Below are 26,871 nucleotides of genomic sequence, written 5' to 3'. Positions count from 1 at the left end.
CCACCCAGCCTGGAAATGTCAGCCCCCTCCCTCTTCCCTGCTGTCTACTAGTGGATTTTTTTTTAAAGTCTGTAACAAAAATGATGAAATATTGGTAGACCAAGGCATGCTGGTAATGAACAACGTAGGAACAGAACCCATATCTTCTTTATTTGGTGCCACAACATCTGACACAAGAAAATACAGAGAAAAAACAGTTGGGAAATGTTCAAAGAATTAATGAATGATAACTATGATTTTATTTGCCCACAGAATGTACCTTTAGAAACACTTAGGGGAATGAGAGTAAACCTCTCACGGGAAATATTTTAATAAGGCACATTCACCCCCATCTCCCTTGGCTTTCCAGTAATTTCCAGTGGCTTCCCCAGATCAAAAAAGTGGCCAGGGTCCCATCATTATGAAACCTGGGAAGGCTAGGGCATTTGTTTCTAATGTCCAGGGACAACAGAGCTAGGGCGAAGGAAGCAATGGGCTCAAGTTTGGATTCAAACACCATCTCCTTCAGTAAGAACGGTGGCCCTTTGCCTCTGTAAGTTAAAGTTTCCCTTCTGTAAAGGGAGAAGTGAGCACCCTTGCCTCCTTTGCTTTGTAGGTAGATGAGAAGATCATAGGAAGGCCATCTGCAAACTGTAGAGGGCTGTATAAATGCTCATAGTTGTTATCCATGCCCTATTTGGTCTATTTTCTCCAACCTACTCTACCAAGTTTGGCCCCTCCACTCCTCCTTCCACTAAGAAAGTTAAAAGGACACTTACAGGGATTTTTCTAGTGACATCTGTAGCTCACAGAGAAAACTGAGGGTTGAGCTCACACATGAGCAAGGTATGGAGCGGGGACTAGAATCCTCAGCTGATGCCCACAATTTTTACTTTATTTCAAGCTACTGTTTTCTATGTACCTACTATGTACCAGACATTTTACCTGCATCATCTCATTTTATTCTCCCAAAAGCCAGGCAAGAGAATTACTATCCCTCATTTAACACACGAGGAAACTGAGACTTAGTAATTCCTTTACCTGAGGTTACCTGCCAGGTGTGTATAAAGAGGAGTAGAGACATGAAATATCCTCCACCCCACTTCAGCACCACACTGTCCCTCCTCCTCTCACAAGCTCTGTCCCCCGAGGTATCAGCTCCCAAGCCCAGATTCATCCTGGCCTGTCCAATGTTTAGCAGATGTCCGTGACACACAACTCATGGCTGGGGAGAAAAGGGATACCAGCTATCTTTAAGTCCAAAGACTTCTTTCAACTCTACAGAGGCAAATCCCCAGCTTCTCATCTCCCCATTCCCTAGCATCACTCCCAAATATAAAAAATAAAACCAGAGTATTTGATCTACCATCTAGGTGGTCACAGCAGGTGAAGATGGAGGGGAAGAAACACACAGAATGGTTAAGTTGACCTCAATGTATTCTCTTCTTGGGAGCAAGTATGGATGATGGAAGCAAGAAAAGTGCCTTTGTAGACCAGAAGCCCAGGAAGGAAAACACCAAGTTTACCCTGCAAGTTTGTGGCAAAGCCAGGTCTTGAGGGAGTCCTCCTAGCTGTTGTTTCAGCACTCTTTCTTCCTCCTCTCCCATCTTATTTGTAACAAATTCCATGATCCACCAGACAAGGAATGGGATTTTCTGGAATGAGAAATTCTAAAGTCTGAAGACAGCTAAGCATGGAAAAGGGGTGGGATTTAGAATCAGAGTAGTGTCCCAGGCCCCAAACGTGATATGAAGCAAATTACTTATGTGGCCACAGTGAGCGAAGGTTTTTATAAACATAACCTAATTGTATTACTTCAAAGTCCTGAAGCTTATTGCCCTGCTTAATGATGTGTCACATTATTTGCAGGGTAGCACAATGAGACTTCTATTGATTTAATGCACTTCCTTAAAGACTGTCATTGTTAACAGTCATAAAACGGAGCTATTCCCAGACAACTCAATTATATCCACTGTGCCCATAAACCATCCCTTGCCCCACTCAGTTGCACACAGGAAGCAGAAAGGGGTGAGAACACGACTGGGGATGCAAAGCCTCCAGGGACAAAAGGAAGGGATCTAGAGATTGGGAAGGCAGGTGGACTAGGGTTTTATCCATTCGGGAATGTGCAACTACATAAAAAGCACTAGACAGGGTGTGTAGAGCAATCCCACCTGGTCTTGGCCCTGCCAAGCAGAGCTGTGTGAAAGCTCCCTTCTCCCCTACAGACTTAGTTTCCTCAACTGCAAAACTGGAGTGCTATGCTCAATGAGATCTTTCAGATCTCTCCTGGCTCCCACACTTAGTGGTTTTTTGTTGTGATTGCTTTTGTTCTTGGAGATAGGGTGGCTGAGCTGTATGAAAAGATGCAAGCATGTTTTTAACATTGCTCTTCACCCTTTGCATCAATTGAGAGACTTTCTTTTACAAATAGTTGATAATAATAGTATTAACTATATCAAGAAGCACTTCAGTATAGTTGAAAGAGGGAAAGAACATGGGCTTTTGCGGTCAGCCAGCCTTGGGTTCCAATCCTGACCCTGCTACTTATTAGCTGTGTGTCTACGGGCACTTGATGTGGCATATCTGAGACTCATTTTCTCATGTGTAAAGTGGGAGTGTGAATACACTGACCTATTAAAACACATGTATATACATGTGCGATATTTTTAGCTTTCTCAAAATGCTATTACATATACTGCTTATCTTTAATGTGAGAAGCAGACAAGAATAGCTACTTACATACCCATTTCACAGGAAGGGAAAACTGAGGTGGAAAAGGAAAAACCTTCCCAAGGTGAGTGGGCAGAGACTGGTCTCCTGCACCTGGTCTGAGGAATTCCAATTCTGATAATAGCTGAGAATCAAAGGGAAATGAAATCTGCTGAACCTTCCTGAGGATAAAAGCCTCTCCACAGGACATAATGGAAACCGTCCGCTTGGTCATGAGGCGATTGTTTTTTCCAGAGGAAGGGAGCTCTTCTTGGGAGAGAAGAACCCAAGCTCTTTTTGGGTTCTCCCAAGAAGCCTGGAGAGAAGAAAGCATCAAGAAGACACCAATTGCTGACCCGAACCTGATCCCTGGCAGTTGTTTCAAAGAGAGTATGTGGGAAGCAAAGTACCTGCAGGAGAAGGCAAGGGCTCTGGAGTCTAGAACACTAACTTGAGGCCTCAGAAAATGCCTAACTTGAGAGAATCCTGCAAAAATCATTGTATGATCCCTCACTCTGCCCATGGTGAAACTGAAGCTCAGAGAGAGGCAGGGACTTGCCCAAGGTCACACAGCTTAGATGTGGCAGAGCCAAGATTTAGATCCAAGGCAGCTCAGTTGTCTCCCCAGACACCTTCCCTCTATACCCTGCCTGGCCACCTCCTCCAGTAGGCACTCCGAGCTTACCTTTCTGATACTGAAGCCACAGCTGCTGCTGGACCTTCTTGCTGGGAAAGTGGATGATGCAGGTGAGCTCTGAGCCATAAAGGGCCTCTGCGATGTAGTGGGAGCCATAGTGCTGGATGAAGGACAGCAGCTCCTCCCGACTGCTCTCCTTGGTCAGGATCTTGAGAACGTTAGTGAAGCCTGGACAAGAGAGGAGCATGTGGAGGTGGTCAGATGCGGGAGGCTGGCGGCTAGCAAATTATACAGTGGCAGAGGTTCTTCCCAGCCTGGATTTGGTGCCTTACCCCTCTTTCTCTCCTTCCTCAAGCAGGCACATGACCAAGCTATTCTTCCAGGGGCCTTCCTGAGCTCTTCCCTGCTACTGGACAAAGCCTAGTGACCTTCTCTAGATATTCAAGGTTCCAAGTTCATCTCTCATGAGCCACCCACACTAAGTTTTAGCTCCAGCCAAATTAGTTTTATTATTTATCCTGAATGTGACCTGGAATTTCTATCATTCTATCTTTCCTTGCATTCTCACTATCCTCAACACACACACACACACACACACACACACACACACACACACACATATGCCTGAAATGGCCTCCCTATGTCTTCCTTAAGTCACACCTGTGCTTCAAGGCCCCTGAAAGTCACCTGTCCTGCAAGAAGCCTTTCCCATCATCAGGGACAGGAGTGCCTCCTCTCTGCACTTTCAACATGCACCACCTTAAAGTCAGAAGCTCTACCTTATTTGTCTCTGTATCTGCACATGCATCCTCCCCGCACACCCACCCCAACTGGGTGCATGGCCCAGTGCCTGTGACACAGCAAACACACCAACCACAATTATTACAAGAACAACCAATACTGTGCCACATCAAAGTAAAATGTAAAAGAACAAGCTTTTCTCCAACATTAAAAGTGAGCTCTAATTTGCCAACATTTGATTGACAAAAGGGTTTTCCAGGAGCATCATATTGATTAATTAAAGCAGATGCACCTTTGTACTTCTAATAGGAACATCACAGTCTTATTCACAAGTGCAGTATGGGATGTGGGGGGCAGAAAACAGAATTAGGGCTCAAAGAATGGGTGTCTGATGAGAACAACCCCTCTCCATCAACCTGTTAAGTAATGCAACTGGATAATTAATACAGTAGTGTTAATAATATGATGGTTCCTGTTCAGTAATAAAAAACAATACACAGAGATGCCCTGAGGCTCTTATCCAGGCAGACAAAACTGCAATCAAATCCTTGATTCATTCATTCCCTGCTCTGCCACTTACTAGCTGTGTGACCTTGGGCAAGTTATTTAACCTCCCTAACCCTCAGTATACTTATGTGAAGAAAAATGGGATAAATAATGCCTTCCTTGCAGTACTGTTCTGTCATAAGAAATGAAACATTATAAAATGCTTAACAGATGTCAGCAATAATTACTATTTCTACTTTCCAGAGGGTGAAATCCTCCAATTCCCAGGCTATAAGAGCTCCAGTTTGCTGATGAACAAAGTGATATTGAACAAGAAAAGAGAAGAAAAGAACTCATAGATAATTAGAGGACACTCAGACAATAAATCCGTGACAGTGTTATTAGTAAGAGTCAGGGTAGAAAATCCTAGGCCAGGCCTCATTCCAGGTTCTTTCATTCATTCCTTATTTTTCAGTTTTCATTTATTTAAAAAAATTCCTCCATCATACATGAGCACCAACAATCTGCTGCTCTTTGTTAGTTTTGGAGATACTGGAATAAATAAGACCCAAGCCCCGCCCACAGTTCTCAGGTCATAGACAAGATTCTAATATAAATCAAGCACTTGTTAATGTCTTGATATAGATATTCAAGCACCGAGAATTCTGTGAGTTGTTTTGAGGGGAATGGAGAATGGGAGAGGCATCACAGAATAATATGGCATATGTTCCCAAGACAAAGAGGTCCAGACAGAGGGAACAGTATGGGCAAAGTCACAGTGGCATGAGAGAACATGCACCATTTTGGGCACTATAAATTGCTGCCATCTGTTGGAGCTTAAAGTTCATGTGGATACAATGTGGGTGGTACATGTAAAGGGATGGGGGTGTGGGAGTTATATATGATTTTTGTATCGGAGATGGACAGGAAAATAAATTAGCCAGGAGAGAAGGAGAAATTGGTATCTGAGGAGAATTTATAATTCACAAGCTTGAAATACTTCAGAAACATAAATATGACTTAGATGACTGTTTATCCCCACTCTCCTATTCATACTTCCACACCCTACTCAGATACTTTTTCCTCAAGGGACCCTCTCTAGCTCCCCCAGAATGATTAGCTCCGTCTTCTGTGCCACCGCTTCCCCACTATTGCATTGACCCTACTGTTTGTCAGCCTCCGGTCCACCCACCCTCCCTGGGACTCCTTGATGGAAGAGAGGATGCATCCCATTTCCTCAGCATCCCTAGTGCTCTCATATACCCTGGCACATGCTAGGTCCTTGGGAACAAGTGCTAAATTATTCCAAGTCCGCTGTCCTCACCTGCTGAGAGGGTGATGGTGCTGAGTTTCACACGGTAGAGGTTGCTCCGGACCCGCCACTGCTGCACCATGGGGTAACCCATGGCCTCGTCATACCTGATATCTCCTGGGAGAGGAAATAAGATGGTCACGTGAGCCCAGAATTAAGACGCTTCACACCACAAGGCTCACCCTGCAGCTCTTGGTTCTGGGTAACAGACACCTCTTTGAAGTGCAAGCTTTCATTGGGATTGACAATTTTATGAACCCCACCCTCCAGGCCTCTTCCTGGTCTCTAATCTCAGCTCCACCCCTCATTTTTCTCTCTGCTCTATAGCTTGCAAGTCCCCTTTACCCTACAAGTAAGAGCAACCTCAGATCAGATCTATGTCTTACCTCACCCCATTTGCAACTTGACACCAGGCACTAGATATCTCAGTGCTTCAGTTTCCACATCGACACTGTAGCTATCTCTAATGCTCTTATTTCATAAGCATGTTGTGAGGCTCAAGTAAGGTACTAGAAGTGGGAGCCTTTTGGTAACCTAGAAATGTTGTGCATGTAGACCATGTGTAAGTAAACTACAGCCTATTTGTTATGTATTGTCTATAGCTGCTTTCACACTATGACAGCAGAGTTGAGCAGTTGCAATACAAACCACCTGCAAAGCCTAACACATTTATTAACTTTCCCTTTATGTTTGCTGACCCCTATGTAGACTATCATTTCTTAACATGGGTTCATAATGGCAACATAGATGTTCATAAGTATTATGTAAAATAGAGGTATACAGAAATAAACTCTATTTCAAGTAAGACTGAGAAACACAGGCAAAACAAAGTTTAGCTGTATAATTTCTCAGCATCTTGATTACATTAGTATGCATGAAGGTAGTGTGCAAACTTCTTTGACCATAAAACCCCTTTCGTATGAAAGGTCTCTTGGAATTCATGTTTTATAGAATACATTTCAGGAAACACAGGTATAAACAAGAAATAAAAAAAGAAAAGACACAAGGAAGTGTTAGCAAATGATTAACTTTGGGCAGTGGTATATGAAAAATTCTTGTTTTCTGATTTATATTCACCTCTATTTTCTAAATGTTCTACCATAAGCTTTGCAAACTCTTTTTTATAAGCTGAACAAAAATACATTAAAAAGATGCTAGTCACATCAGCAGTTATTATTACTGTTTTTATGTATCCATGCTTTCCTGTGCCTCTGCAAATGGCAGGCACATTTTCTATCCTTTTCTCTCGTCCCCTGGTGAGTAGGCACTTAAAGAGATATTTGATACCAAGATTAAAATGAGAATCTCATTGTAACAAATGATTTCTTCCTGGACATTACTGCAGTATTAAAGTTGTCCATTACTGTCACCTTTTTTTTTTTTTTTTCCTCCTTATCCTCCTTAGCCTTTTCAGGAATAAAATAGTTTTTCAGAGGCTTTAATTTTAAAGTAAAATATTCATGATCCCCAAAGATATGTCCACTGGAGCGAGGTTGTTTGTTATAAATACGTCGTCTTTGTTTATCTGCTCTGCCTCTCCCGTCCTTCCTTTGCAGAGGCTGGGGAGAAAAGGAGATTGTGTGGAGGGAGGAAAGGGAGGGCTGTGTTTTTGACTAAGGGCAGAGAAAACGTCTGCACAAGAAGATTCAGACACCAGGGACAAGGCAGTCTCTGCTCCTTCCATTTCTGCTCATTCATGTTCAAAGCAGATTTGGTAGGGGCACTGGCAGCCAAGGCCTCTCTCCAACAGAGGGAGGCAGAATGGTGCAGGCTGCTGAGAGGCAGCTCTTTCACTTGGTGGCATGATGTCCAAATGTAAAAACAAAACAAAAAACTTCTTCTGATTATCAAGTAATTTATAAAACCATCTTCTCACTCCATCCCTCACTTCCTTCCATCCCTGCTCGTTCCTGGATTCAAGCCTGAAAGAAAAGCTTCGCCACTGGAATGGATGTCAGCTTTTTGAGGTCAAGGTCATGTTCTATATTCCTCCCCTTCTACAGAGTCTAGAAGAGAGCCTGGCCTATAGCATCCTCTCAATAAATGCCTATCCACTGACTGCCTAACTCTCACTCTGTTCCTAACCATAAACTCATCCCTGGGTTACTCTGTCGCTGACTCCCATCTTGCCCTCCCCATCCCAGCTCCCTACCTGGGGATTACGGTTGGAATGAAGCTATGCGATGGAGGAAGGAATTTTTCCTGGTAGTAATAATAATAAATATCTTGAAATGCAACAGTTCCCTTTATTAGGAAATCTCCAAAATCCTTGAGTCAAAACAAAGAATCATAACAATTTGAACCACTAATGGATACCCATAGTGTGCCAAGCATTTTATATACATGATCTTTATTTCTCATTAGAATCCTTAAAAAATAATTATCATACCCTATTTTTTTGGCATTGTGTTTTGTTTTGTTTTCTTTGAGACAGAGTTTCGCTCTTGTTGCCCAGGCTGGAGTGCAGTGGCGAGATCTCGGCTCATTGCAACCTCTGCCTCCCGGGTTCAAGTGATTCTCCTGCCTCAGTCTCCTGAGTAGTTGGGATTACAGGCAACTGCCACCATGCCTGGCTAATTCTTTGTATTTTGAGTAGAGATGGGGTTTCATCATGTTGGCCAGGCTGGTCTCAGACTCCTGACCTCAGGTGATCCACCTGTCTTGGACTCCCAAAGTGAGGAGATGACAGGCATAAGCCACTGCGCCCGGACCATACCCTATATTTTAGAGGAATAAACTGAGGCTCAGAGAGGGAAACTGTCCAGGGACATACCAGGATCAATGACAGGTTCAGGGGCCTTTCCATTAAAGCACAGCACTTCCTCACAGACCATGGACATGTCTGCTTTAGGAGGTAGTAAACTCCCCATCACTGGGGGTATCCAAAGAGGGATAACCACTCAGGAAGGATATTATAGACTTGAGTCCTCATCAGGAAGGAAGATTAGACTAGATGCCCATGTTAGCTCTGAAATTTTATGATCTTATAAAAAATGAAAATTAAAGAAGGCAGTGAAATTGTTTGTAACATTTTACAAGGTGTCTTTTACATCCATGATTTCATTTGATCTACGTCTGGGTCCCTCTTTGAAATAGCACAGGTCAGGGGTTATGTAACATAGTGGATATGCCAACAGCTTTGGAGTTGAGACCAACTATGTTTAAATCCTGACATGACTAAAGACTAGCCACGTGGCCTTGGAGGAGTTCATGACCTAGCTAGCCAATTTAAAGGGGACAATAATGACCTTGCAGGGTTACATGGTTTAACACATAAAAAGTGCCTGGACCCCAGGACCTCTTAAGCGATGTGGGTTCTCTCCTCCATCTATGCTCTTTCACAGCAAAGGCTCACAGGGGTTAGATGACTCTTTTGAGGTTTCCCAGGCTTGCAAGTAATGGGGAGGGCAGGCAGAGATTTAAACCTAGGTCTGTGACATTGTGGGGTCTTCCCTGGGGGACAATTCCCCTCTCAGTGAGAGAGCTCTAATATCCTTCCCCATGATGATTTCCCCGTGACTATTCTCCCTGGGCTGTGGATAAGGCATGCAACCACAGTATCACAAAGGCAGAGTCAGGACCCTCACATCTTAGGAAATTTCTTAAGAAAAGGGTAGGAGAGGAACTCGGAGCACAAAAAGAGGAAAGAGCACCCTGGGGTTGGACAGAAAATATGGAGTCTCAGGAAAGCCTGCAAAAGGCAACTTCCCAGTGGGGAGAGAAAGTGGTTACAGGGGTGGGGGAGCTGCAAAGTGGAGTGAAAAGGGCAAAAGACTTGGTGCTATAGCACCCAGGGTTTAGTCCTGGCAGATATGCTGTGTGACTTTGGACTGGTCCCTTCTACCTCTCTAAGTATAGATTCCTAATCTATCAAATGGTAAAAATAATACCCACCCAACAGATGGCACAGTGCCCACACACAAAAACGAGCTGTGTAACTCAAGTGCTTTCAAGCAGGAGAGGCTCCTGGTTGGAGAGTTCACTTCTTTGCTTTAGAATGACTTAAAATGAACCAAGAAAAATAAAATACTAAAAGTGGAAAAATACCAGAAAATTGTCAATGAGAATGAAAAGTGTTTTGAGACTCATTCACAGAGGCAAAACTCTCACTGAGAAAAATTGTTCCTGTTCTCAGAGAGGAACCTCCTCTCAAAGATGACTGCAGTCCCAAGTCTGGGGTCTCGGGGAAGTCCCTGGTTCTGCACAGCCAATAGCAGGAGCCCAAGAGGGGCAAGTTCCTTCCCATCCCATTCCTCATGAAGGAGGAGGCTTGATGGAGCCCATCTTGGATCTGCTGAAGACTGATATGCACTAGGTGTGGAGACTAGGTGTGTGGTCAGGAAACCTGGGAAGGGTCTGGCACATGTGTCTTACCAGTGAGCAGTTGGAGGTCCGGGAGGGGCTCGGAGAGGACCCCCCGGCACTGCTCCTCCACCGGCAGCGGAATCACCAACAGCCCGTCGGCCAGCTGGGGAAAGTCCTTGATGAAGTTGTTCTCCCTGTGGAGAGGAGCAGAGAGACTGCCAAATCGAGGAAGTGGAGGCTGCTGGGGGCTGCAGGGCAAGGAGGCAGGATGCTGTAGTCAGAATAAAGACTCATGGTGGGTGGCTTTGCTGTGATGCCTCTGGTTTCCTGAATCCTAGCTCTGAGAACATGGTGCTAACTACAGGTTCCTGAATCAGGCAGGCTGGGGTTCAAATTCTAGCCCCACTGCTTACTTGGCTGTATGACCTCAAGCATGCTACTATTCCTCTCAGAACCTCAGTTTCCTTGTCCATAAAATGAGACTCAGATCTAAGGGCTGTTGTAAGCACTTAATGGGAAAAACCTACCAATTATTTAAGATACTCTCTGATGCTCTATACACTGTATATGTGGCTGCTAAATGTCCCCTGGCATAAGCAGTGGCAATCTTGAACTAGGATGTGAGAACTGAGAATAGCGTGTAGTGTTTGAAGAACAAGGGGGCAAGATTAGGCTGAAAAACAAAAAAGAACAAACAAACCTTGGAAAAATAGATGTTTGGTAAAATGGAAGGGCCCTAAGATTTTTTTTTTTTTTTTTTTGCTCTAACTTTTCCTTTTACAGATGGGGAAACTGAGGTCTGGAGAAAGGGAATGACTTGCTGAATCACAACCTAATAGGTTAGACTCAAACCCATGTCTTCTGACTCCAGGTTAGTGCTCTTTCCCTTGCTCTAACTTCTTTAGGTGCCTCTATCCCTTTCCTGCAGGTCAGCCCCAGGGAACAGAAGACAGACCTCTGAATGACCCCAGAGAACTGAACCATGAACAAAGTTCTGAGAGGATGGTAATAACAGTGCAGCAGAGGGAGGCAGATTTCATTCTTCCGGACAATAGACCTGCCTAAAAATTAACAGCCTGCCAAGAAAGGTGGTGAGCTTCCTGTTACTGAGGGTGTGCAAGCAGAAAACTCGACAGCCAGTTGGCATGGATGGTATCGAGGGCTTTTCCATATTAAATATGACTTCTGAGGTCCCTTTATATTCAGAAATCCCCAGCATTAAAGACACGAATTATAGTCTGGAGAGGAGGAGGAGAGAAGAGAAGGGGGAGGAGAAGAACAAAAGGAGGATGTTTATTACTTCATTTTGACGCATGGAATGGTCAACCTTGAAATGAAAATCAGAAGCACGAAAACAAAAATACGTGATGCCAAAGCAATGCCTTTGAAGCCTATATCTCAGGCAGTTCAAAAGCACCTGTGAAAGTGTTGAGTGGCTTGGGTCACCTTCCTGTCTGCTCAACATCTCTGCACCCCACTCCAGGCACCATTGAAGCTCATCATCAATTCATCCATTTAATGAACACTTTCTTCATTTCTGAGTCCAGAGGATGTGACTTTATCACCATCTTCAATACCACCAGCATCACCATCATTATCATCATTGTCTTTGTCATCTGTATTATTCATTGAATCTTTATAGTTTGCTAGAATCTAGCTAAATACTTTATATACATTTTATCACTTAATCTTCACAGCAATCCCAAAAGATAGATATCATTATCTTTAAGTTGAAGACAAGTAACATGAGATTTGGTGTTAACAGATGGTGGAGCTGGTCTGGCTGGGCCTGAGACTTTCTGCCCAGGATGCATGTGCATGATGGTGAGTTTTAAGGCCCACACTCGCCATTTAAACATGCTATTGTGTGTGGGTGTGCCACGGCTGTCTGTGGAGTCATCCTTGTTTATGTCTGTGTGTGCAGGTGATAATGGGTTCAACCTAGATGGTTGGTCTTTGTCTGCAAATCTGGGAGTGTGGAATAGCAATGTGAATTTAAAAAGACAGGCTTCTGGTCAATGGAAGTACCTCCACATAACATGTAACCCTAGCCGGGACTAAATGTCCTCATTCCTCCCTTGTGATGTGGTGGTCTCTGATGATAGATTTTCCCTGAAAGATGTAGCAGGATGAAGGGGTAGTCCATGCCCTAGGCAGTCAACTGGCATGCACTGAGCACATAGTTGGGTGGAATCCTGTGCGGGGGGGGGGGGGTTGCTAAGAACACAGAGACAGATTGATGTGTCCCCTTGTCCTCTAGATCTTCTCAGCCTAGTGGGGAAAACACGAAAATGGCCATGCAGAACAATCGGTGGGGGTTGCTATCAGGAATTCTGCATGTGCCAGGTGCTGCTGCACAAGCTCTCTTCCCTGCAAGATCCCCAGCACTTGTTTTCACTCTGGGCAGGAGAGGCCAGAGTGAGGGTAAGGAGGTAGCTCAGCCTTGGAAGCTGAGAGGAGCCTATGAGGACTGGGCTCCAATTCTGCCCACACTGCATCCTAGCTGTGTAACCTGGAGCAAACCAACCAAATCTCAATGATCTGTTCTGTAACATGGGGATCATAACAGCTACTCAGCTGGCCTTAGTGGAGTGGCAACAATAACAATAGCCTTTTATTGAGCACCTACTATGCACCAGGCACAGTTGCCAATACTTACTCTTCACCCAACTCTATGAAGTAGGTGTCATTTACATTCCCCATTTAGACATTGAAAAGCTGAAGCACAAAGAAGTTGTGTAACTACCTAAGGCCACAAGGCTGGGAAGTGGGAGATCCCAGGTGGTTTGGCCCCAGATGAAAATTTAGTCATACATTGCTTTCAACCATGAGATAAGTTTTAAAGTTGATTCAATCTGGCATTTAAATTTTCCAGAATTCTATCAGGTTTAAAAGCAAACCCAATGCTTAAGTCGAGTATATTTTGTACTTTATTATGGAGTAAACATGACTAGATTGTGGTTTTATTTCTCAGCTTGCCTTTCCCTAAGCATTCACTCAGATAGTTGAATATAGAAGGGTTAATATTTACTGTATGCCTGGCATAGAGTCTTTGTTTCTCTAACAGGTCATGGTAGATGTCTTCAAAAGACATCCTAGCACTCCTCATCACTGCTTGGGTACAGGGTGTGGAAGGACCTGCCTGTGACAGACACAGGCTGTCGAAGCTGGAAGGGCCATAGTGCCTGGGCATGTGCTGAGCCCAGACAGGCTGCAGCCAAGACGAGGATCTTGCTGCTCCTACAAGAGAGGAGAGAGCTATTCACCACATGCCCCAGGCTCTGTTCTCTATGTGAACTCTTCAAGCCTCACCACCAATGCCACAAGATAGGCATATATTCCCCGTTTAACTGACAAGGAAATGGATTTTCTATGGACTTACACACTGGGTGCATTTGGGAAATGAGATCTGAAGCCAAATCTATCATTTTTCACTTTACCACCCAAGGGTCTCCATTTCAAATCTCTAGAAATGTTCTTACATTTGCAGAGGAGGGAAGGTAATGCCACCTTCTCTATCCCCATGTCCCTCTCCTCCAATCCTTCTGCCTTCCTGTCAAGTCCATCTTAGCTCTGCAAGGAAATCTGACCCCAATGGGACAACGCAAGGAAGTAGAGTGGGCAAACTCAGGAGGCAGGGGCCTGGCTCAGGACACCCCTTCCCGGAGGAAGGTTTTCCTTCCTGAGCTTCCAGAAAGTACAGGGGGACTTGGAGAAATGCAGAAAGAGAGAGAAAATGGAGGGGTGAGAATTAGCCAGCCAATATGGAAGGCTGGGAAGGAGGGGGGCAGGTAGGCGAAGATGAAGCCCGAATGAACAACACAGCAACGGCATGGTCTCTCGGGTACTGGGGTCCCTCTACAACTGCCTGGGCGATGGCCACAAGTCCTGCAGGGCCTCTGCCAGCAGAGGGCGCCCGGGGCCTTTGCATCGATCAGCTGTTTTGGGAGGCAAAACACGGATGAGAAGAGTAGCTGCTGGGAAAGTTCCGCTGGGCTGAGAACCTCAGATGGAAGCCCAGACAGCAGCTGCAGAATCCACCCACCTGGGAGAGGCGACCAGGGAGCTGGCAGGGTGCTGGCTTAAACTTGGATGCTCAGGAATAATTCAGATTCTCAGCGCTCGTGTGTGTGTGTTTGTGTGTGTGTGTGTGTGTGTGTGTGTGTGTAGTAAAAACTACCACACAACTAATTCGTGTAATAGGAAGACAGAAATAATGGACCATATTTATTGATCGTATCTGTTGCTCATCAGTTATGCTGTAGTTCATGTGCCAACGTGTGTGTGTGTGTATATGTGTGTGTGTGTGTGGTGTGTGTGTGTAGTAAAAGCTGCTAGGTAACTAACCCTAGCAATATGATAATATTTACTGAGATTTACTGATTGCATTTGTTGACCATCTTCTATATTCAAGGCAGTGTGTCAAGATATAGTAGCGTACAGGAATGGAAAACCAAATGTTTTATGTTCTCACTTATAACTGGGAACTAAGCTATAAGGATACAAAGGCATAAGAGTGATGTAATGAGCTTTGAGGACTTGGCAGGGGAAGGTCGGAAAAGGGGTAATAAAAGACTACATATTGGGGCCAGGCGCAGTGGCTCATGCCTATAATCCTAGCACTTTGGGAGGTCGAGGCGGAAAGATCACCTGAGGTCAGGAGTTCAAGACTAACTTGGCCAACATGGTGAAACCCCGTCTCTACTAAAAATACACAAATTAGCTGGGCATGGTGGCACACACCTGTAATCCCAGCTACTCGGGAGGCTGAGGCATGAGAATCGTTTGAACCCGGGAGGCGGAAGTTGCAGTGAGCTGAGATTGTGCCAAGACTCTGTCTCCGAAAAAAAAAAAAAAAGACTACATATTGGATACAGTGTATACTGTTCAGATGATGGGTGCCCTAAAATCTCAGAAATCACCACTAAAGAACTTATCTATCTAGTCAAAAACCACTTGTACCCCCAAAACGATTGAAATTAAAACAGATATGGGAGTGTGTATGCCATTTTAACCTCATAAGAACTCTGTGAGACAAGTACTATCATTATTCCCATTTTATAGATGAAAAAAAATGTTCAGAGAGGTTAAGGAACTTGTCCAACTGAGGTCCACGGTTAGAAAGCAGCGGTGGCCAAGACCAAATTCTAACACCCCTAGCTTCCTGCTGAGAGCCCAGCACACAGTACGTACATGCTCAGTGAATTGTTCCCAAGCCTGTGCTCCTGATCCCTGGGATAGCTTGACTCATTTAGAGATGAGACCGGGTAGTTCTGTTATTCACCACCACAGTGAAGTGTGCTTTCAACAAGGCATTTTTGAGAGATGCTTGATTAAACAAACAGTGGCTCTGCTGCTGCTTGAAACACAACATTCACTTATACACACACACACACACAAACACACAGACAAGCATCTCCCAAATGTATCTATAAAAACAGTTCAATCTCAGTTGACCTTCTAGGGAAACAATTCATCAATTCTAAAATAGTAGATCTTGGGCCCCAGGGACTCTGGCAGTGAGAGGTCTCCTTCATTTCACACTCATTGGGGCTCTACCCTTTTTCAGGAACTGTTTTGGGTGCTAGGGATACAGCAGTGGAAAATCAGAGGAGATGCCTCCATTCATGAAGACCAGGAGAGAATCAACGTCGCATTGAGGTCTACAAGATCCCTCATAATCTAGACCCTGCCTACTTACTCCTGCTGCCTTATTGTTTGAGCCACAGCCCCCTGGGCCACTGTTTTCCTCCTGCTCTGACTGTCCTTAAGTTCCTTTTCTGGGGCATGCTCCCATCCCACACAAGGACCCACTTAGAATTTGCCCTCTCTCTGGAATTTGCTCTCCCTCTGCACCTGGACAACTCCTACTCATCATTCAGACCATCCACTATTCCTCTGCCTTTTAACAACTCTCCCTGGAATCAGTTCTTTTGTTACACATCCTTATCGTATCTTGCTGTTTTCCTCTATGAAGGGCTTTATCATTTCTAATGATATTTGTGCTCATGGGAGATGTTGTTGGACACCTGTCTTTCCCACTAGACAGTGAGTTCCATGCAGCCCCAAACTATGCCTGTCCAATGTAGTGCTGCCTCCTCAGGGCCCAGCAGTGCAAACTGAGTACCTGAGTAAAACTGAGAAAAAATAGGTGCACCACGAACATTTGTTGAAGCAGTGAAGGAAGAAAATCCAGAGACAGTGGTAATATGTGCATGACCTACATCTATTGATGAAGCCCTTTCTGATGTTTTGCCATAGAGTCCCAGAATGCTTCAGGACCTAAAGCGTATTGAGGATTTGAGTCTAATATTCCATAAGAAGCTTCAAAACCCTACTTTCTTTCCCTAAATTCCTAAGTACATACATACTCTGGCTCCCATGGACCTTGGACAGAGGGGCCAGGGGCCACTGAGTCAGTGGGGACTGGATGGGAACAGATGATCTCCCTAAGAAAAGGGTTGGTTGGGCCTCCCATTCTTGGTGTGCATATGTACATTCAGGTAGAGGTAGAGGTGTGGGCACATTCTAAAATGAACAATGCCAGTGGGCAGCAAAGGGCCCCATTGAAAAACCATCATTTCTATAATACCATTCCAGTTTTCCCCAGCTGAAATACATCTTTTCTATCACTTTACTTTCATGCCTCTTGTTTGTAAATAGATTCCAGATGTGGCCTTTGGATCTAGTGATAGAAAGTATGGGCTTAGAACTCATACAGACATGGATACAAATTCTAGCTGTGTGACCTTCAGGAGTATCACTTCAAATTTTATGATCCTTAGTGATTTCATCTGTAAAATGGCGATAATGAGTTCAGCTTCAATGTGTGAAGAGGAGGAATTATGTAAAGTTATTTTATTTTATTTATTTATTTTTTTGAGACCGAGTCTTGCTCTGTCGCCCAGGCTGGAGAATAGTGGTGTGATCTCGGCTCACTGCAAGCTCCGCCTCCTGGGTACACGCCATTCTCCTGCCTCAGCCTCCCGAGTAGCTGGGACTACAGGTGCCCGCCACCACGCCCGGCTAATTTTTTGTATTTTTTTTTTTAGTAGAGATGGGGTTCACCATGTTAGCCAGGATGGTCTCGATCTCCTGACCTCATAATCTGCCCACGTCGGCCTCCCAAAGTGCTGGGATTACAGGCATGACCCACCATGCCCGGCCGTAAAATTATTTTTAATGCTAGCTTATTTTCCTGGTTTCCATACTAGATTCTGAATCTCTCCAAGGTTCTCAGAGGGTCCAGCACAGTGCCTGTCTCACTGTATATGCCCCTGAGCATTTGTTGAACCATGTATAATAGAAGGGGAAGGTCTCTTTACCCTCCCAGGCTACCTGCATATGACCTCTAAATGACAGAAATCCTACAAAACATTTCCACTGAGGATGCACCATGTCTAGCTTCATTCTGATCAGCCATGCTGACAGCAAAGACAAACAAGGGAAGTTGGACTCCTCTGCCACTCTGTTTCACCCTTCCTCAGGTCTTTGCTGCCTGCCACCCTCTTTTAAGAATATGTGTGTTTTGGGTACATTAATACACAGCAACCAGCATGCAAAAGCCATCACCCCTTGGTTCTAGGGAAATTAGCATTTAAATTGAGGTATTTTAGGAAGGTAAATCACCTTAGAGCCAGCCAGCACTGTCTGCAGTCTTTTCTTCCTTGAGGGAAAGCTAGGAGCCTTGGCTTGGGAGCTCCTGAGTTTGCAGGGAGGGGCCCGCTCTCCTTGCCTGGTTCTCTGGCTCTTCCTACACTGGCCAGAAGCCTCAAAAAAGGTTGCCTTAAAATCCCAAAGCTGATGAGGACATATCCCCTGGTGTACACTGTGCCCCATCCCTCTTCTCTGACTGAACTGAGCCTTTATGCCATATGACAAGGATAACTTTGGCTGAGATTTGGTGTCCTCTGAGAACAAGCAGTTGGGAGACCTGTGTTCTCATCTTGGCTCTGTCACTGGCTGGCTGTATGATGTGCAGAAGCCACTGTCCTTCTCTAGAACTGAGAGGAACGGGCTGGTACAAAACGTTTGTCTGAACCTCAGGCTGGGAGGTGCTGGGCTAGATTTGGTAGCTGTTCTGCAGGTGCTGGAGACACCTATAGGGTCTGGTGGTGATAAACTGACGCTAACACTGGTTGGTTGGTACCAGCCCACCCTGAAGCTCTGCCCTTCTTAAGCAGCGGTTAGAAACTGTTTTCATATGCTCTACTTCTTAATTATGCGTCATAGTTTAAGTTCTCTGGTCAAGCACTCAAGATTTAGTGATTCTTTCATTTAGCCATTTATTCATTCATTCACTCAACAAATATTTACCGTTATTTGTCAGGCATTAGGAATACAAAAATAAAAACGACATTCTCTGTCCTCCAGTTACTCACAGCCTGATAGGAGACACACATGTTTACAAATGCCTCCTATGTATGTGTGCACATGTGTGCAAGGTAAATCATTATTTTGAAAATGTTAAAATGTTTTTCATTCTCCAGAAATCCTATTTGAGCTTTGCCTCTCAAAGTTAACTTTGCAGTGTTTCAAGCTGGACAAGAGTTTCAAAAGCCAGCCTGTGCTGAGAGTGAAGTTTCCTTCTCTATCAAAAGCCAGTCCTGCTGACTCAGATCATTATATTTTATTTTAATACACAGAGTGGGCAGGTGATGGCCTCACAATTGTTTCCACGAGATAAGAAAAGGAAGTACTACGCTCTTCTTTCTACCACTGGTGCTGCAAGGAATTGTTGGAGAGGAAAGTCAAGTGGCCGAGAGTTCAGATGGGAGTGCCTCAATGACCCTCCTCCTGGCCTTTTGGAAGTCAAACCACCCCTCATTCATCCCAAGTACAAGAGTAGTGTCAATAAACACTTAAGATATTTAAGAATCTTGAGACGGGTGAGCAGGGGTGATTGGGTTTGCTCCCCTAGACTCAGGATATAGTCTGGGAAGTTTGTAAGCCCCTTGTTCAACAAGCCAGTAGGAACTCCTGGGAGGGGTAGCAGTAAGTCAAGAAGAGACTTGAATTTGGCACCACTCCCACCAAGTTCTGCATGCACAGGGTAAAGGGGATAAAAAAGTCAAGACTTCCTGGCCCCATAAATATGTACAATTATTATATGTCAATTAAAAATATAAAATTAAAAATAAAAAGACCTCTTGGCATAAATCCTTCACTCCCGTGGTGGCAGGGATGGTGGATGAGGCTGGGATTAGAACATTAGAACAAAGGGGGCTTCAGAGTGTTGAGATCTAATGACTTTGGACATTGGCTGTGGGTTCCAACACATTGCTCCTCTCAGAAAACTACCCAAGACCTTCCATACCTCAATGGATGCCAGTGCTAGCGCTCAGAGCCAAACTCAAACCAAAAAATCACATAGCCAATACCAGCAAGGATCCATAAGAACACATTTGTACAAGAGACCTTCCCTTACCAACCTCTGCCTTCTCTGAGGCCAAGTTAAAGGGTAGGGGAGATTGTTTGGTAAGAGGGAGAGGCAAGGCTGGTGTGGAAAATGCAACTGAGGCAAGACTGGTGGGGAGTTCAACTTTGAGTGGACTTAATGTTTACTCTAGAGAAAATGTTTTGTATCCTTAATCAAAAAATGAAAATACTTTCTTTTTTTTTTTTTTTTTTTTTGAGATGGAGTCTCACTCTGTTGCCCAGACTAGAATGCACTGGTGTGATCTCGGCTTACTGGAGCCTCCATCTCCCAGGTTCAAGTGATTCTCCTGCCTCAGCCTCCCAAGTAGCTGGGATTACAGGTGTGTGCCAACACGCCCAGCTAATTGTATTTTTAGTAGAGACAGAGTTTCACCATGTCAGCCAGGCTGTTCTTGAACTCCTGACCTCAAATAATATGCCCACCTCACCCTTCCAAAGTGCTGGGATTTCAGGCGTGAGCCACTATACCAGGAGGAAATATGTTTTTGCTATCAGTGGAATGAAAACTTGAGAGAATTATTATGTCAGTTTTATAAAATTAAGACAACAGCATTTTTGCATACTGAGTTGCAGCAAAATAATTTTTGAATGCTTGACTGTGAGAATGGATGGTTATAGGTTAGAGGGATAAAGTCTAAGTTTCATTGAGAAAGTTCAGGGACAAAGGAAATGAAGAGAAGGAAAACTTAATGTAGACTGAGGAGGTTAGGAAGGCTCCCTGGAGGAGGTTAGACTTGACAGACTAGGAGGGGTTAATAAGGAAGAGGGCAGAAAAAGGCGGTGAGGGTGGGGCCCATGCAGAAAGAACAGCATGCACAAAAGTCCATAGGCATGTATGTGTCTGTGTGTGCGTGTGTGTGTGAATGGAAGAGGCACAGATATAACACTTACATGGCATGTTCTGGAAATTGCAATAAGCTAAGTTTCAAGATGCTAAAGCAGTGAGTGAGAAGCAAGGATGGAATAGAGCTAGAGGAGGCCACGTAGGGTTCAGATCTCATGGGTTTTCTAAGTGATGCTACAGAAGGTGGGCTTCATTCTAAGGGTGAGGAGATCCACTGTAGGGTTTTCAGCAGGAAAGCAAAACCATCAGATAGGAGCTTCAAAAAGACTGCCTGACTACAGGGTAGAGGATGGACTGAAAAATGGCAGGAAGGAGGGAGGCCAGTTAAGAGGTTTTGCAGTAATCCAGACAAGACATAACCAATTAAGTGGACAACAGAATACAGAGAAGAAGCACAGATTTGAGAGAGAGTCAGGAAATAGAACCTGCTGATCTCCACTGCCAACTGCATGTGGTGGGGAGTAAAAGAAGAGTCATGGTTTTTTGTTCAGCAGGTTTGAGCCCAAGCAGTCAAGCCCATGCTCCTGTGCTGACTCCAGGGACCTGCCTCCGCAAGATTTGCGTATTAGTAGTACTGAGAACCAGAGCCCTCCACACATACCTGAGTTCATTAACCACAGCTAGAAAACAGACCAGTGTGTTTTGTCCCGCCACATATGTCCTCGGCCTCCTTTCTGCCTCTGCTATCTGTCAGTCCACCTCAGCTTAACTGCTAACTGTGAGCCCCACAGGAAGATGGTCAGATCTCAAGCCTAACCCCCAGCATTTCGAGCAGGCCAAGTCACCTCCCAGATGGAGGCTCTCAGAACTGCCATTTGCTCCATGGCAGAATGCAGCTTGTGACCCCTACTGTCCAGGGTGTTTCAAGGACCATGGCTGCAAAGTTGCTTCACTGGCCCGTCCAGTGGCGCATACCCATGGGTCCACTCTAATCACATCTGATGCTCCCAGAAATGATAAGCATTACTGTTACCATTTGATAGGAAAAGAAACAGAGGCAGTGTCGAGAAGTGTCTTATTTAAGGCCTTGCAGGTGTTTTCTTGGCAGAATTGGACTGACTATCAATCCCTATTCTTAATTTCCAACCCAGTCCTGTTTCGACTTGTGCATTCTCAAGGGTTAGGCAGAGTGACCTCTCTATCTGCATGATACCCTCCCTGAACTGTGAACTCCTTCCAGGTATTTGTTTATTTGCAACCTCCTCTGCACTCTCTTGTAGACTTCCCAGACAGACCTCGTGGTGTCATCTCCTTCAGGAAGCTGTCACTGAGTCCCTTCTTTGGAAGCAATATCCTTCTGTTTCCACAGCACTTGACTTTGGCTCTGATCTCAAGATCACCAACTCTGCTAGGTATGATTGTTCTCTGCACGTGTTTCCCATCTCAGATTCAATGTTCAGTGCTGCAAGGATCTATGTAACTAGTTTCCCTCAGATCCCTCCTCCTCCTCACAGTCTGATTCCAGGGTTTGGTATAGACACAGTCCCTAATAGCTGTCCTTGAGGCCATCATCCCCTCCCATAGTGACTACTACAGTGACCTGTTAACCATGCTTTCTGAATTCAGCCTTGCCCCTTCCAATTCATTTACTATCTTGCAGCCAGAACGATTTTCTGAAATGATGTTTCTAACACAAATATGTCATTAGCTCCATGTATTAGCATTCTATTGCAGCTGTAAAACATCACCACAACGTTAGTGGCTCAAAACAACATTAATTTATTTTATAGTTCTGTAGGTCAGAAGTCTGACATGGGCTTCTGGGCTAACTTCTAGGTGTCAGCAGAGATGACTCTTTCTGGAGGTTCTAGGGGAGAGTTGACTTCCTTGCCTTTCCCCTGCTTCTTAAGGCTGTCCATACGGCTCATGGCCCCTTTCCTCCATCCTGAAAGCCAACCAAGGCAAATTGAGTCCTTTTCTTGAGACAGAGTCTTGCTCTGTCACCCAGGCTGGAGTGTAGGGGCGCCATCTCAGCTCACTGCAACTTCCGACTCCTGGGTTCAAGTGATTCTCCTGCTTCACCCTCCTGAGTAGTTGGGATTACAGGCATGCGCCACCATGCCCGGCTAATTTTTGTATTTTTTAGTAGAGACAGGGTTTCCCCATGTTGGTCAGGCTGGTCTCAAACTCCTGACCTCATGATCTGCCCGCCTCAGCCTCCCAAAATGTTGAGATTACAGGCGTGAGCCACCACACCCGGTCAATTGAGTCCTTTTCACATCACACACTCACTTCATCCTGTCCTCTGCCTCCCTCTTCCTCTTTAAAGATCCTTTTGATTTCATTGGGGCCACCTGGTTAATCCAGAGACTCTCTTCATCTCAAGATGAACTGACTGGCAACCCTATTCCACCTGCACTCTGAATGTTCTCCTTTCTGTGTAAGATAACTGATAACTTATTCATGGGTTCCCGGGATTGAGACATGGGCATCTTGCATTATTCTGCCTGTCACATTCTAGGTTTTTTTTTTTTTTTTTTTAGTTTTCTTTTTCCCTAGGAGGACTTTGTCAATGCCCCTCCTTTCATTTGGGAGTTAGATGTTCCTTCTTTGTGTTTGTGCAGTCCCTGTTCTGCTGCTATGCTAGCATTTTCACACTGAACTGTTGTTCCCAGTCACCCTCTGTCTCCCTCATTGGACCATGAGCACTTGGAGCAAGAATTACGTCTGTCTTATTCACTGCTGTGCACCCAGCCCTAACGCAGTGTCTGATGTATGCACTAGGGGCTCAAGAAGTGCTTATTCAATAAAGTGCTGAGTGTCTCTTAGCTGAATGGCAATGTAGGGGAGACAATCCATTCAGCTGTGGTACTGCAATTTCCCTCCCATGGGGCCTAGTCACTGCCTTATTCATCTCTGCCTCCCTTGCCATCCTTCCTTCCCTTCTCTAGATACCTAGCACACAGAATAACAAGTATCATTTTTAAAGCTAATATCTATTCATTGTTTACAGTGTGCTAGACATTATTCTAAGGGCTTTGCATATACAATCTCATTTCACGTGCCCAACAACCATGCAAGGTAAGCACTCTTGTTCTGCTTCTTTTTAGTGAGGGAGCAGAGACATAAAAGAGGAAAAATGCACAGAACTTATAAGGTGAGGTTTGAACAATTTAACTTCATATTCTTAAACACTATGCAAAAATATGCTGGTAAATGTTTAATTTTTCCCCAAATGAAATCCTGAAAAGTAAAGGTTGACTTGTTGTAAATGCCGACGCTGGTTGAATGTCTTAGATGGATGACCTTTGCTAATGTATATCATGTGTTAGGTTCTCTGCAGGCTTTCTTTCCAACCCTCTCAACAACCTTGTGAGTTAGGTATTATTCTCTCCCTGCCAGAGGTGAGGGAACTGGGGCTCGGAGGGGTAAGAACCAATTTCCTGGAGTCATGTACAAGTGAATCAGGGCCACCTGCCTCCACTCTACCACCTATCTCTCCAACCGTAGTCACACTGGTCTTCTTCCCTCTTTCCTGCCATGCTCATTTATACACAGGTGTGCATGAGCGCACACACACACACACACACCCACACACACATACACACACCACACATACCCCCATACATACACAGAGTCACAGTGAAGCCTGCGTTACACAAAGCACATGTCTTCCCTCTCTAAACGCAAAACAATTTCCATCAGTGGCACCAAACTCACTTAAGCATTCCAGGCATGGCTGTTACTAACTTCTGCCCTGGTAATTGCGATCCCTGAAATTGAAAGAAATTGCAGGCTAGAGAAACATTATCTTCTCCTCAGCCACTTCGCCCTCCATCTCCTTACCTGTGTATTAGCACTGGGATTCCTTGTCCTGTCATAACACTGAGAACAAGCTGGGCTGCTGTCACCAGGGCCTCTTCCAGAACTTTCCCCTCTACTCAAGGAAGAGAGTGAAAGGCCCTCACACCTTGACATAAAACTTTAGAGATGTGGCTGGAGAAAAGTCAACATTACTAGGCATTTTTCTGACAAAGTATTATCATTATGTCTGTTTTCCAGATGCTATAAATGAGATTCAGAGAGGAAGATTAGCCTTGCCCCAGAAGCTAAACACAAATTGAAACCTAATGATGGCCTCCTTAACAGATCTGCAGGGTCAGAGCGAATAACTCCCCGGTTCAAAGTGGCAGCTGGGCTCCTTGATGAGGGGGTACCTCTTAGTCCAGCCCTCCTGCTCCAGCTCCAGCCTTAACTCCAGGGCTGCAGGATGCAGACTACCTCCCTCAATCCCTGAGGGGTCTAGCTGCTTATTTTATCACAGCTAAGGGCAGAAGCCCATATCCCTGTAACTTTCAATATGTTTCCAGTTCAATTAGGATCTTCATATTCCAGTGTTCGGAGTATTCTCTAATCTTAGGAATCCTCTATCCCACACCACCCTTTCACTACACACTTGTCAAGGGCAAGGCCTGGACTCCGTTCATATCATGGTTATCTCAGGGGTCTAGAATAAGAGCAGACACATAGTATGTAAAACACTTGCCAGAGGCCGGGCGCGGTGGCTCAAGCCTGTAACCCCAGCATTTTGGGAGGCCGAGACGGGCGGATCACGAGGTCAGGAGATCAAGACCATCCTGGCTAACACGGTGAAACCCCATCTCTACTAAAAAATACAAAAAACTAGCCGGGTGAGGTGGCGGACGCCTGTAGTTCCAGCTACTCGGGAGGCTGAGGCAGGAGAATGGCGTAAACCGGAGAGGCGGAGCTTGCAGTAAGCTGAGATCCGGCCACTGCACTCCAGCCTGGGCGACAGAGCCAGACTCTGTCTCAACAACAACAACAAAAAACACTTGCCAGATGAGTCCGGGGGTGACGGCGACAAACTCTCCCTGAATCCTAGTGCATGTTATCATCATTCCTTATGCACCCAGTCCTGTCCTGGACAGGGAGCCAGGATGTCCAGGTTTTATCAAGCTGTGCCAATAACTTGCTATGTGATCTTGAGCAAGTCATTTCCCATCTCTAGGGAGTGTTTAAGCCCTGAGGTCATTTATTTGAATAATACAAGTGTCCCCACATGGCTCCAGTATGAAGGGCTAAGGGAAAGTTCTCAAGATGGGAAGACCTATTCTCATAGGTATCTTGTGTCTTCTCTCTCACCTTTTTGGAAGCAGTCTTTGCAGTCACACACCCGCATTTGCATCCTGGTCCACCTCCCATCCCCTGTGTAGCTCTAGTTGGACAAAACATTGAACTTTTCCTGGGCCTTTGTTTCCTCATCAGAAAAATGGAAATAATAGTCATCCTTGCCTCACATACTTGCCGTAAAGATGAAAAGAACCCATAAAATGAATTGCTTTCAGAAGGCCTGAAAATGGCAGGCTCTCAATAAACGGTAGCTATTGCTGCTGTAAAATGCACCACGCTAGCGCATTTTAATTTATGACACTCAAAAAGCTTGTTGTAATTAGGCATAAGAAGGATGCAAATGGATCTCAAACCCTTTTCTTCTCCTCCTGCCCTGACAGCATGCACAATTTGTCCAAGCCACATGAGAGAGCTATAATGAGAATATCGGACATATGGTCACTAATTTGGGATTGTTTTCTTTACATCATGGGAATCCTTCCCCCCGTGCCACTGGTAAATTTGATTCTTTCCTAACTACAGAACTTACCCACAACCTCTGGTGGAGTTGGTAAAGCTAAAAGCGATGCTCCCGGCACCATAAGTTGAGTATCTCTCTTCCTATCAAGGCATGCACTGAAATTGCCATGGTTTGTCTGTTTCCCTACTTTTGGGGGGCAGGAACTAACTGATAGGGTTTGGATGTTTATCCCCTCCAAATCCCATGTTGAAACATAATCCCCAGCATTGGAAGTGGAGCCTGTCAGAGGTGATTGGATCATAGGGGTGGATCCCCATGGATGGTTTAGTACAATGAGGTGACAAGTGAGTTCTCTTTCAGTTAGTTCACACAAGACCTGGTTGTTCAAGTGAGTGTGGCACCTCGCCTTCTCTCTCGTGCTCCCACTCTCGCTATGTGACATGCCCAGCTCCCCCTAGCTCCCAACATGCTTATAAGCTTCCCACAGCCCTTCCCAAAAGCAGATGCTGGAGCCATGTTTGTACAGCCTGCAGAACTATGAGCTAATATATTCCTCCTTTCTTTAGAAATTACCCAGCCTCAGGTATTTCTTTATAGCAATGCAAATAGTCTAACACACTAACTGTCTTCTCTCTCCTTCTGCAGCTCCTAACAAAGTACTCGGTGCATACTTGGTATCCAATTCGAAAATGTTTGTAGAATTGAGCCTTTAGTAGACTGGACAGCAAATTAAAGAAAAAATAATGTTAAAAAACTCTTAAAGCAAAAGATAGAAAATAATCAAAGCCACGTTGTAACTGACCACACAGCATCAATTCGTTTGTTACTTCATTCCTTGTAGCAGTTAGAAAGAAGGAACTTTTTTG

The 26,871-nt window shown here is 44.8% G+C and overlaps 1 protein-coding gene across 2 annotated transcripts in view; it reads right to left on the bottom strand.

Annotated features, from left to right (window-relative positions):
* The window catches only part of ASTN2 (astrotactin 2), a 981,001-nt gene that overhangs the window by 283,019 nt on the left and 671,111 nt on the right, over positions 1 to 26,871 (bottom strand). For both annotated transcript variants that reach the window (XM_025359305.1, XM_025359304.1), the window contains 3 exons: positions 10,242 to 10,366; positions 5,880 to 5,984; positions 3,377 to 3,556 (listed from right to left, as the gene is read on the bottom strand). In XM_025359305.1, the coding sequence (XP_025215090.1) occupies positions 3,377 to 3,556; positions 5,880 to 5,984; positions 10,242 to 10,366 (410 nt within the window). The remainder of the gene's footprint in view (positions 1 to 3,376; positions 3,557 to 5,879; positions 5,985 to 10,241; positions 10,367 to 26,871) is intronic.

The sequence above is a fragment of the Theropithecus gelada genome, chromosome 15 (assembly GCF_003255815.1).
Source record: "Theropithecus gelada isolate Dixy chromosome 15, Tgel_1.0, whole genome shotgun sequence".
Classification (NCBI taxonomy): Eukaryota; Metazoa; Chordata; class Mammalia; order Primates; family Cercopithecidae; genus Theropithecus; species Theropithecus gelada.
Note: the sequence above shows the minus strand (reverse complement) of the source record. Positions and strands in the feature narration are given on the sequence as shown.